General features: G+C 57.2%; 2 protein-coding genes and 1 non-coding gene across 3 annotated transcripts; 2 read left to right on the top strand and 1 right to left on the bottom strand.

Moving 5' to 3' along the window:
* The first annotated feature begins 619 nt into the window (after nt 1-619).
* EXOSC6 (exosome component 6) lies at nt 620-1696 on the top strand. Its single transcript, XM_077756307.1, has one exon. The coding sequence runs from the start codon at nt 758-760 to the stop codon at nt 1319-1321; it is 564 nt and encodes a 187-aa protein (XP_077612433.1). The 5' UTR covers nt 620-757; the 3' UTR covers nt 1322-1696.
* A 774-nt stretch (nt 1697-2470) lies between these two features.
* Nucleotides 2471-10228, bottom strand: LOC144225138 (uncharacterized). The gene is made up of 7 exons (XM_077756304.1): nt 10186-10228; nt 6060-6291; nt 5163-5213; nt 4934-5079; nt 4635-4787; nt 4152-4294; nt 2471-3217 (listed from the first exon to the last, which is right to left on the bottom strand). Exons 1-7 carry the CDS (start codon nt 10226-10228, stop codon nt 3179-3181), a joined length of 807 nt encoding a protein of 268 aa, XP_077612430.1. The 3' UTR covers nt 2471-3178.
* Nucleotides 6516-6586, top strand: TRNAG-GCC (transfer RNA glycine (anticodon GCC)). The gene has a single exon. It is a non-coding gene; the product is annotated as a tRNA-Gly (tRNA).
* Nucleotides 10229-10986: the final 758 nt, after the last annotated feature.

The following is a 10986-nucleotide window of genomic DNA, read 5'->3' as shown; positions in this document are numbered from 1 at the left end:
GGGGGAGGTTATAGGTACTGTTTGCTTGTGCTGGCTCTGGCTGATTTCATGTCCCTGGGGTACAACAGGTGGCCGTGGGGCCCAGGTTCACTCTCAGTCTTGCTGATGCAGGAGGAGGAGGGAGGCAGGCCTATGCTGGGAGAAGAAGCAGAGGCTAGCTGTCACCGCCTGGGGGCAAGAGGCTCTCCTAGCTTGGAGTGTGAGAGAAGCACACAGTGGGAGGGTGCAGAGGACCTGGCTTCAACAAGCCAATGCCTGGTGAGTACCCCTAGGGATACAGAGTTTACACAGTCTGGTGCAGGATTCATCAACAGGCTTTATTCCAGCCAGGGCACTGAAGATGGCAGGAATGGCCAAGACAAGGGGAAGAATCATTTTTGGGCAAGACTGTGGGGAACGCGTGTGAGATAGTCACACAAATAAGCACAAAATTAAAATACAACTTTCACAAGTGAAAGGACGAAGACGTACGCCCTGGCCCTAGAGGCTATAGGTCAGCCAGGCCAGCCCAGGTCCCACTTCCGTAGGCCCTCCCGGTCTGTGCCATCTATTCATTCATCAAGTTCCAGGTGTCCTGCTGCGGTCCCCGGGCGCTGCTGCGCTCGCTATTCTCCCTCCAGGACGGCAGGGGGCGAGGGCGTGCCGCCCGCCGCTATCCCGACAGCCCCCGCGCGGGCGCGAGGCTTTAAGCGGGCGGAAGACCTCTCGCGCGACGCCGGTTCGGCGGGCGGAAGTGGCTCGCACGCCAGGCACCGCCATGCCTGGGGACCACCGCCGCATCCGAGGGCCCGAGGAATCGCAGCCACCGCAACTGTACGCGGCCGATGAAGAGGAGCCCCCCGCCGCCCGCGACCCGACGCGGCTGCGGCCCGTGTACGCGCGCGCCGGGCTGCTGAGCCAGGCCAAGGGCTCGGCCTACCNGCGCGCGCAGCTCGAGGTGTCAGCGCTGCTGCTGGAGGACGGTGGGTCCGCGCTGGCCGCCGCGCTCACGGCCGCCGCTCTCGCCCTGGCCGACGCGGGGGTCGAGATGTACGACCTGGTGGTGGGCTGCGGCCTGAGCTGCACGCCGGAGCCGGCGCCCACCTGGCTGCTGGACCCCACGCGACTCGAGGAGGAGCACGCCGCCGCCGGCCTCACCGTGGCGCTCATGCCCGTGCTCAACCAGGTGGCCGGGCTGCTGGGCAGCGGGGAGGGCGGCCCGACCGAGAGCTGGGCCGAGGCAGTGCGTCTGGGCCTCGAGGGCTGCCAGCGCCTCTATCCCGTACTGCAGCAGTGCTTGGTGCGGGCTGCCCGGCGGAGGAGCGCCGCCTCGCCGTCCTGAACCAGAAGCCTGAGCCACGACGGACGCCCAGGACCGAGCTGCCGCCGTCCCTTAAAAGGACCTGTGCCGTCAGTTTCCAGACTGCGCCAAGCTGAGAACTCCGAGGGCCAGAGAGGATCTGAGGAGGTGTGCACAGACCTGATGCACTGGACAGCCGTGTTGGAACGATTTCATTAAAGAAACTTTTCTACTTGAGCCGGTACCTCGTTGGAAGAGACTTCAGCTGGCCTGGCCTGGAAAACGCGGCTTGGAGCTAATGTCTTGTAAGGGATGAACCCCTTTTATAGAATTGGACTGCTTTTGAGAACATGGACAAGGGGGCTGTGCCTTCCCATTTATATCTGAGCTAAAACAAATACCTTTATATCTGAAAAAGTCTTCTGTTGTGTTTCTTGTCAGTGGTGGATTTAAAGGAGCAAGGCTCTTCTGAGCCGCGTAGTGTGTTCTTGGACCCCTGGTGTCAAGGGCTTGGGACAGCATTGTTAGATGTCCTGTTCCTTAGAGCAATATAAGCGGAAGAGACCGCTTGAAAGTGAAGGAGGTGCGGGGGTTGGTGTGGGGAAATGTGCTTTAAAGGAGGAGAAGCTGCCCCTTGAGTATCAGAGCGGCCACTGCTGAGGTGTGGCATGAGTAGGGAAGGTTGTGTGGCCCCAGGAGCACTCTGGGTGCACTTGCTGGCCTCTGGTTTGGTGCTGGGCAAACCACAGCTCAGGGCTGCATAGCTGGAAGGACTTTGGCCCTGGGTGGAAGCCAGATCCTCTCCTTCCTTGGCCATGTGCAGAGGCCTCCTGCACTGCTGGTAAGAAGTAGGGGTCGGGGCTGGCTTTGTTATCGTCCAGTCTTGGCTCCTGGGGGACGGCAGATAAACTGCCAGGAATAAGAGCTTCTGGATCTTGGGGACCAGATACAGCCTGGCATATGGCAGAGCTGGCCTAGCAGAGTGACCACGAGTGGCATCTTCCTCTGTGGCTCCTGAGCCCCGTGGGTTTGTGCTCAGGTGTGAATTGGAAGAAGGCAGGGCATCCTGGTCCCCTCTCTGTGCTCTGGCTTAGCAGGAGCTTCTGAACATGTGTGTCTCGAGCCTGCTCAGCTTCTGGAAGACCTGACCTGAGGCAGCCCAAGGACCAGAATGAAGCTTGGAGACCATACCAAGAACCCCTGACCAGGGAAAAGAAATACAAGTTTTATTTTTCCCCTTTGACATTAAAGCATTTCTAGAGCAGGTCTGAAATACATAATATCTTACCAGTGAGAGAGAAGATAGAAACAGGACATTTTTACTCCTGTTCTGAATGAGGGCTTTATAGGGTGGGTGGGGAGTCAGGAACCAAAGGGGGTTATGTGGGACACACACCAAGGAGCGTAAAGCTGTTTCAGACCGGAAGGGGACTGTAGAACATGAGTGTATTTCCCGTGCACCACTGGAGCTGGGAAAGAGGGACCGACAGCCGTGGGACGCTCCACACTCAATTGGCAGGGCCTGGCAAGGGGAGAAGAGCAGCCAAAGCAGTGCCTGCAGTCAGAGGGGGCGGATGTGCTTCCAAGGTGGGGGGCGGGGGGGCTGTTCAGCCGCCCCTTGCAAGACTGGGCCTCCTTCAGGAGGATGGTGAGCATGTGCTAGGCATTTGCAGGCCTCCCTCTCAGCCCCCAGACTATCTGGAAACATGGCCTCCAAAGCAAAAGCAACCATTATGGAAAGACTTCCCGGCTGGTGTGGCTGAGCCACGCCTCCACTTCATTGCCCTCATTCCAGAATGCGTGCTTCTGGTTGCACAGGTGCACCAGGAGGCCTTCCAAAACCCACACGAGGTAAGGAAGGGAGCTGTCTGGGAAGGAGCTGGGAGGGATTCCACTCTTCTACTGGCTGCTCTCCTGGTCCGACACGTGATTCTTCACCTGTAGAAAAACAGAAGCAGGACTCTGGCCAGGAGGGCTGAGAGGCATGGGGTGGCTGGGAAAGGGAGGTGTTTGCTAACATCTCCCCTCACCCCCATGTCCCTTTCTGGGCAGCTTGGGCAGCTCAGTGCTCCTCGAGATTCTTCCCGAGGCCTGGGAACCCAGAACCACTAGACAAAGCATTCCCTTCATCTAGCCCAGTCTTCCCAGATGTGACTCAGGCCTGGGCAACAGTAAGGGCCTCAAGAGCCCAGCAGTGGGAGGGGCAAAGCTGGGCAGGTGGAGGAAGGGAAGTTCTTTACTGCCGGCTCCCCCCACCCCCATCCTGAGACCTGTTGAGATGCCCAAACAAACTCGAGGGCTTGGCCTACCTCAGGGACTACCAATAAGGGAGTAGAATATGGAAGGTCGGGGAACATCTGGGCCCTTTAATGCTGCACAAAGAGCTCTCATCAGAGCAGGTTTGGGTGTTCTCTGGCTAGGAAGGTGCATGTGCCACAGCTTCCCCGGGGAGGATGGTGCAATATAAGACACGGGGGCAGAGGCAGGGAAAAGGCAGAAATCAGTTTTAACAAGCTTGCCAGGTGGTTCTCAGGCAAGGGGTATGGGGACATGAGGCACGGCTGTGACATTCTGCGGTCCTCAAAGCCCACCTCCCAGCTTCCTGAGGAAGATGGTATTTCAGCCCAGAACTGGCCCAGCTGCCCGGCTGTGGCCCCTAGTCCTGCTGAACTCCACAAGCCTAAGTTGAGAGGGGAGAAAAAGCAGTGCAGGGCCCATCTTCTGGGTCGCACATGTGGTAGAAGTCATACGTCTCCCCTCAGCCACCACTGTGGGCTCCTGCACAAACCCGCATCTCTCCCTTGTTCGCAGGGAGGCCACAAGACTCAAATGCAAGGAGGGTGAGGATGAGGGGAGGTGCCAGGCCACTCACTGCTTCCTCTGGGTCTGTGCTGTCCTCAGGGCTGTCTGCTTCTGGATGGGCCCTCTGGCCCCTGGGGTCCTGCTTGGCTTCAGTGATTCTGCATGAGGAACTCTTGCTCACCGGGGCCCTGTTTTCTTCACTGGCCTCTGACCCTGTGCAGGGACAGTCGCCAGTTAGTGGCCACGTTTGGAGGTCCCGGCTCATCTCAGAGGGGCTGCTTGTCACCCGACACTGATCTAGATTGCCTAGGGCTTGAGAGAACAAGATGGGGATGGGCTGGGACACTGCTTTGTCCCAGACAGCTGCTGAGTTTTGGGGGCGAAGGTCCTAGAACAACCTTGAAGCCATAGGGTCTTCAAGCTATGGGGACAACCAGAGGGAGTGGGGGAAACTAGACCCTGGGGAGGGGAGGAAGGAGACCTGCAGATAGAAAGCGGGACCCCAGGTGCCAGGCCCCTGACACCTTCAGCAGTGGGGAAAGCAGGAGCTCACTTAGAGTGTGGCCTGGGTCCCCAGTTGGAGGTCCTTGACCTGGAAGCTGGTCCCTCTGCTGGTCCATGCGCTCCAGATTCTCCAATAGACGGTCCACCTGGGCTTTGATCTGGTTTAGCTCCCTCCTGATGGAGTACAGCTCCTCGCTGTGGACTGTTCGGAGAGGTGCCAGAGCTGGTGTCCCACAGGCCCAGGGGGCAGAGGGCAGCGCTGCGGGTGCTCCCGGGCCTGCCCTCACTGCTGAGATCCACCCAGCGCTTCCCCAGCCCTACAGGTGAGCGCTCTGCACCCTCACTCACGCTTTATGTGCTCTTGGGGCAGGTGGCTCTTCCTGGGGCCCTTATGGGGACTGAAGCTGCTCTTGACCCCCATGCCCACCTGGGTCCTCCGGATCTTGACAGGCACGTGGTTGATGAGTGGAGGGATTCTTTGGTATTCATACACCCTGCTGGGACAGAACAGATAGGGAATCAGGCCAGCCAGCCCCACCTGTTTACCCAGAGGACCGAGAGGGCAAGACCCACCTACCTGTAGGGGACATCTTCCCTGGACAGCTTGTAATCCAGGTCATAGCTACTGCTGCAACAGAGACAGATGGGGAAAAGGTCACTCTCCGTGGCCAGAGTCCTTGCCCAGACCCGTTTAACTTGAAGAAACTGAGGTGTGCAAATTTTCCTTAGAATCCCAGAATTCTCCATTGGAAGAGCCCTTAGGGATTTGACCAAGGCCACTTTGAGAGACCACAGCAAACCAGCTTCCCATGTCTGGCTTCTGATAAGGGGCAGCCAGATCGGGGCTCTCCAAAAGTTCTCTGCCTGACCCAGGAACAGCTGATGTTCTGGATCGTAGTTTGGCAAAGGATAAGAGGAAAGAGTTGAGCCAGGGCCAAAGCCACGGTGGGGGTGTGAGAGCCTTTAATCCTTGCGGTGGGATTGCCAGGATTCGGCCCAGCACTGGCAGGGCCAGCCAGGCAGGGTTAAGGCTGTGGCCAGACCGCCTTCCTCTCTGCTCCAGGCCTTGGGAGAGAGCAGGAGTCTGGAAAGTCCCAGGCTCTCACTGCCCGGCCTCTCATGTACCATGCATCTCCAGGCAGCGACTTGGTGCCCAGGAGGGATGTGGAGATGGGAGCAGAGAGATACTTAGGTCCCCGCTTGGGCAGGGCGCTCGGGGGACACAGCTGCGGGGGCTTCGGGATCCAGCTGCGCCTGGGGCTGGGACGGGGGATAAGAAGCAGGGGAGGAGATGCGTGCGGGGGCAATACAGTTTCTAAAACAACTTTCCGGTGCTGGGCGCCCACGTCCCCCGCGCAGGCCCAGCCCACGAGGGGCGAGGCCCGTAGGGACACTGAGTCAGATGGAGGACGTTCGGGGCGGGGAGGAGGAGTCGGAGCGTGGCTTCCCCTTCATCCTGGTACGCCCCACAGACCCGTAGGTGAAATTTCCGGCGGCGCCTCCGCTTTCTGGCATCAGGAGGTTTGGATGGGCGGCCTGGAAACAGCAGATATGCCGACTGCTGATTCCGGAGGTGGGAGGCCCATCCTTGGCGAAAGAAAAAGGTGACAGCGGCGCGCCGGGAGGGCGCGTGAGCCGTCCCGGGGGGTCAGGAAAGAGATGGGGGTCCCGCCCGCAGTGCGGGAAACAAGCAGTCTCGGGAGCGCCTGGGACGAGCGGGCGGGGGCTTGGAGGCTAGGCCAGAATTGAAGCTGATGCGTCTCTGCCGGGTGCCGCTGCTCAGGGAAAAATCTCACTCTTCTGGAATCTCTTGGATTGGCTGGGGTGCCCCGCCCCCTTGGACCGGACGAAGACACTGCTCGAACCCGGGGCTGCAGCCTGTCTGTGGCTAACCACCTGGGTCTCTGTGGCAAGCTGCATATCCAGAGCTGCATTGGTGGTTCAGTGGTAGAATTCTCGCCTGCCACGCGGGAGGCCCGGGTTCGATTCCCGGCCAATGCAACACTGTAGCTTTTTTTCCTTTTTTTCCTTCCTCCCTTACATGTTTTTCCTTCACAATGACTTTCTGAAGTAGCCGAAAATGAATGGTGAAAGAGTGATATTTCACTGAACGCTTAGCACAGACTTGAGAGCTGCCTGAATTGAAACAGAGGCAGGATTGGTTTGCAAATTAGGTGTTAACGCCCCACAGCGATGCCTGCTGCAGACACAGGGTCCTCTCAACCTGAGCATGAGGGCTCTGCTTTCTGGCCCTCCTACCTTCACCCCACCCCATGCCACAGCTAGGTCATCAGCCAGGGCTAATGGCAAGTGGCCTTGAGTCTTTCCCCCAAGGGGCAGCGGCCTGGTCACATGGGTTCTCAGAGGCCCTGTCCCCTGGTCTGGGCTAATTGCTAGAGTCTGCCAAGTCCAGACTTCCCACAAAAGGAAGGTAGAACACACCTTCAGATGGTGCTGTGGGCAGAGGTCAAGCCACCTGTGTCCTCAGGGCCAGGGGCAGGGGGAGGGGACTTGGGGCAATCCTTACACCACAGACCTTTCCCTGCAGGTTGAAAAATTCCATTTGTAAGGAAAAAAAAAAAAGAAAAAAGAAAAGAAAAATTCCATTTGGAGGCCCAAGTCACATAGCCTGGACTTGACTAGTTCTCGTGGTCAGGTCATCCAGAAGCTCAGTGGCCGCCAGAACCGTATTCCCAACCTGCTCTTCCTCTGGGGGCACCATCCTCAGGGCCAGAGCCACAGCCACATCTGCACACCTACTGCTGCCCCGGACCCAGGCGGCTCCAGTGACAACCCACCCCCACCCCACAAAGGGCTTCATTCTCCCGATAGTCCCCTGTGGATGTGTGGCTGAAGGAGGTCACCCCTGCCCAAGGCCTTGCATGCTGGGTCCCCTCTGAATGGAGTCCGAGCCCTTCCTGGACAGCTGCCAGTACTGCCCATTGCCTCCCCTCTTCCTGCACCTGCGCCCTTCGGAAGGCTGGGAGGAGCAGGGCTGAGTCAGCTGGGAAGGTAGGTGGGGAGGGTAGGAAATCTGAAGGAGACTGGAAGTGAAGGACTGAGGCCCTTAGGGAAGATGGGGTTGATTCCCATGGTTGGTTTGGGGTGTGAAACAGGCCTTAAAAGTGGCCACGTTAAAAAGGCACATGAAAGGGGTGCCTGGGTGGCTCAGTCAGTTGAGCGTCTGACTTTGGCTCAGGTCATGATCTCATGGTTCGTGGGTTCGAGCCCTGCATCAGGCTCTGTGCTGACAGCTAGCTCAGAGCCTGGAGCCTGTTTCAGATTCTGTGTCTCCCTCTCTCTCTCTGACCCACCCCTGTTCACGCTGTCTCTCAGAAATTAAAATAAATAAATAAATAATTTAAAAAAAGAAAGCACATGAGGGAACTACAGGAGAGAACCACTTTCCTGCCATGAGGCAGAGATAATTACCAGACCCCTAGAATCACACGAGACAAGGCAAATCAACAGGCCACATATGCATTTCTGCTCCACTGAAGAAAAGTGAGTTTAAAAAACTGTGTTTCCAATGAGCACAAACCTACTCATCAGCCCCAAACAAAAGCAGTGCAAAAGCCACCCACACTGGCACACTCACAGGGTGACACAGACCTTCAGGCTGATGCTGACAGGGTGAGATTTAGCTTAATCTCTCTGAAGGTCAACCTGGATGTGCAGGGACTTCTCAGAGCAGCCCCCAGCCCAGCTTCAACATCTCACTTCCAGAAAGATGAGGCAAGGTGAAACCCAAAAGAAACTGGAAACTTCCGGCACCAAGGGATTTACACACTGCTGTTCCTAACAGCAAACACCTGCCCCACTGCCTCCTCCACCGCAAGATAGAAACCACCCAAACGCCCACAGTTGGGTCAAGAGCTGAGGGAGGCCATCATGGATGCCCAGCTGAGGGGACACATTTGTTAAGCCTGTGAAAATGGCACGTTGGCTGGCAGAACATGGGAAGCTCCTTTCCGAAAATGTTTAAAGATTTCTTAACATTTTTTTTTAATGTTTATTTATTTTTGAGAGAGAGAGCAAGCATGAGTAGGGGAAGGACAGACAGAAAGGGGAACAGAGTTGTTAGCACAGAGCCCAATGTGGGGCTCAAACTCACAAACCCTGAGATCAAGACCTGAGCTGAAGTCAGATACTTAAATGACTGAGCCATGCAGGCTCCCCTTACCATTTTCTTATGCTTCCCAAATTAGGGGCAATATTTCATCCAGGGAAGTTCCCATTTGCTACTCCCCAAAAATCTGTACCTGGACAAAGCCCCCAAGTACCATGAAGGTGGGGATCCCCTGGGAGGACCCATGCCCCCTGGCTCCAGGTGGGAGGAGGGGGCATCCTGCCTCTGTCAGCAGGGTGGTGCTGGGAAACATCAGCGATGAGCAGCCTTGGTCATCTCCTTCAGTTTGTGGACAACAGCAGAGGCCGAGGAAGAAGGGACCTCCAGGTGCCACAGTGAGTACCCCGAGCTGGCCTCCTGAGGACTTTGTTCCATCCCAGGGGATCACAGAGCCCCAGACAAGCCCGTAACCAGCCTCCCTCCCCTTCGGACAACCCTGGACAGACTCACCAGGAGATCGCTGTGCCGGGCTGCCTCTTCTGGTCTGGCTGCGTGGGCCCCGGCCTGGGCTCTCCAGCCATGTCTAAATCTGAAGAGAGAAAGAGAGCAGGGCAGAGCATGAGAGGAGGGAGGAGAGGTGCAGAGGAAGGGCCCAAGTGCACACGGGCCTCACTGGCTTCCAGGCTGGCCCCTGCCTGCTCCTCAGCCCCCAGGCAGTGGGTATGGTCCCCTGAGTGGCCCTGAGACGCGGTGCAGCAGAGCGGGCAGCCTGGCCTGGCCTCCTTCACACCATGGGAATCAACCCCATTGCCCGTGCCCTTGGTGGTACCGTCCAAAGGCAGGAGGGAAGATATCAGTGATCTTCGTGTCCTCTGGAGAGACACCCAGCCCTGGCCAGCGACAGTTTTCAAGTGTCCTGCTGCCTGTCTGCCTGCCCACTTGCCTGCCCGCTGCCGGCCCACGCGCCCAGCTGCCTGTGGGCTAAGCCCCTGGGTCGGAGATGGCCGGGGTGGCTCTAAGTGAGAAGCAAAGCCAGCAGCTGGCCTGCACTGGGGAACAGACACCCCACTGCCCTCTCCCGGCGGGGGAGGCAAGAGTTGGCTGATCCCATGCAGGGGAGGGCTGAGACGGGTCTGTGCACCAGTCACGGCAGATCTAGTTTCTGGGCTCCTCTCCTTTGCTGTTCACCTCTCAAGAAGGCAGCTCTTTGCCCGTGGGAGAGGGAGGCGACTCCCGCTCACTGCATACCCCCACTCGGTACTCAGGGCCCGGCCCTCAGTAGGCGCCACCTGATGTCTGCGGAATACTTGAATGGAAGACCATGAAATCGATTCTGTTTTTTGTTTGGGGTTTGGATCAGACCCCAGAGTTTTGCTTGTAACTTCAAGGCCCCTCCTCTGAGCCCAACCCTTTTCTTCCTCAGTCTGTGATCATCATATGTGGATCCATTGTGGCTGCCAAGATGGTAACAAATGTGAGCCTTCTCCTTTTCCTGTTCTCAGGACTTCGTACAAGAGCCAAGAGCACTTACTCAGCACCTGCTTGCTTGACATGGGGAACAGGAGAGTGGCCATAGTGTCCTTGAGGCACCTATGATCTAGACCGAGTGTTTAATTGGGAGGAAGTTGCCAATTTATCACCCCCATCTTGGCCTTCCTCTTCCATTCATGGTCCTGATTCATCCACTCAAGGACACATTACCCAAATGTCCATGTACCAAGGTGAACACCTGTACTTTGTCTTGTCTGGCTTTCTGTGTCTATTCCTTTGGCATATCTATTTTTTTAAGTTTATTTANGCAGAAGCCAAAGCAGGGCGGGAACAGAGCATGGGCAGACAGGGCAGTGCTGCAGGCCTGAGTCCTAGATGTGCCAGACGGCTTCTCCCAGTGGACATGAGTCATTCTTTCTCCCGCTCCACATCTGAGCCCCCATCCCTGTGTTACAGGTATCCCCTAGCTTTGAGACAGAAACTGCCTCCCATGAAAGAGGCTGAAAACGCCCCTTTCTGCCTCCCTTTCCCGGCCTTCATTGCCAGGTAGGGCCTGGCACATAACGTGGCCCCTCCCCTCAGACCCACATGCCTGACTCTGAAGGAAAGCTGCTNCCTCCCCTGCAGTTAGGGTGCTACATGGCTGAGGGGCAGCCAGTGCACATGTGCAACCATGGCCAGCAGCTGGCCTTCCCTAAAATAATACACCCCTAATGACCTTGCCATGAAGGAGTCCCCTCACGTGCCCAACTCCACCACCTCTCATTTTCTCCAGACTTAAATTCCAAGTCAGATCCTTTCAGGTCCTAGGCGACCAATGGCTTCAAATCTCAAAGGCGGA

Source organism: Crocuta crocuta, unplaced genomic scaffold, assembly GCF_008692635.1.
Source record: "Crocuta crocuta isolate KB4526 unplaced genomic scaffold, BGI_CrCroc_1.0 scaffold388, whole genome shotgun sequence".
Taxonomy (NCBI): Eukaryota; Metazoa; Chordata; class Mammalia; order Carnivora; family Hyaenidae; genus Crocuta; species Crocuta crocuta.
Note: the sequence above shows the minus strand (reverse complement) of the source record. Positions and strands in the feature narration are given on the sequence as shown.

Coding starts and splice junctions, on each gene's coding strand:
- LOC144225138 (XM_077756304.1), bottom strand. CDS start 10,228: ATGGCCACTCTCCTGTTCCCCATGTCAAGCAAGCAGGTGCTGA. Junction 6,292..10,185: donor GTCAAGCAAGCAGGTGCTGA/GTAAGTGCTCTT, acceptor CGCTCGTCCCAG/GCGCTCCCGAGACTGCTTGT. Junction 5,214..6,059: donor GCCGGAAATTTCACCTACGG/GTCTGTGGGGCG, acceptor TCTCTGTTGCAG/CAGTAGCTATGACCTGGATT.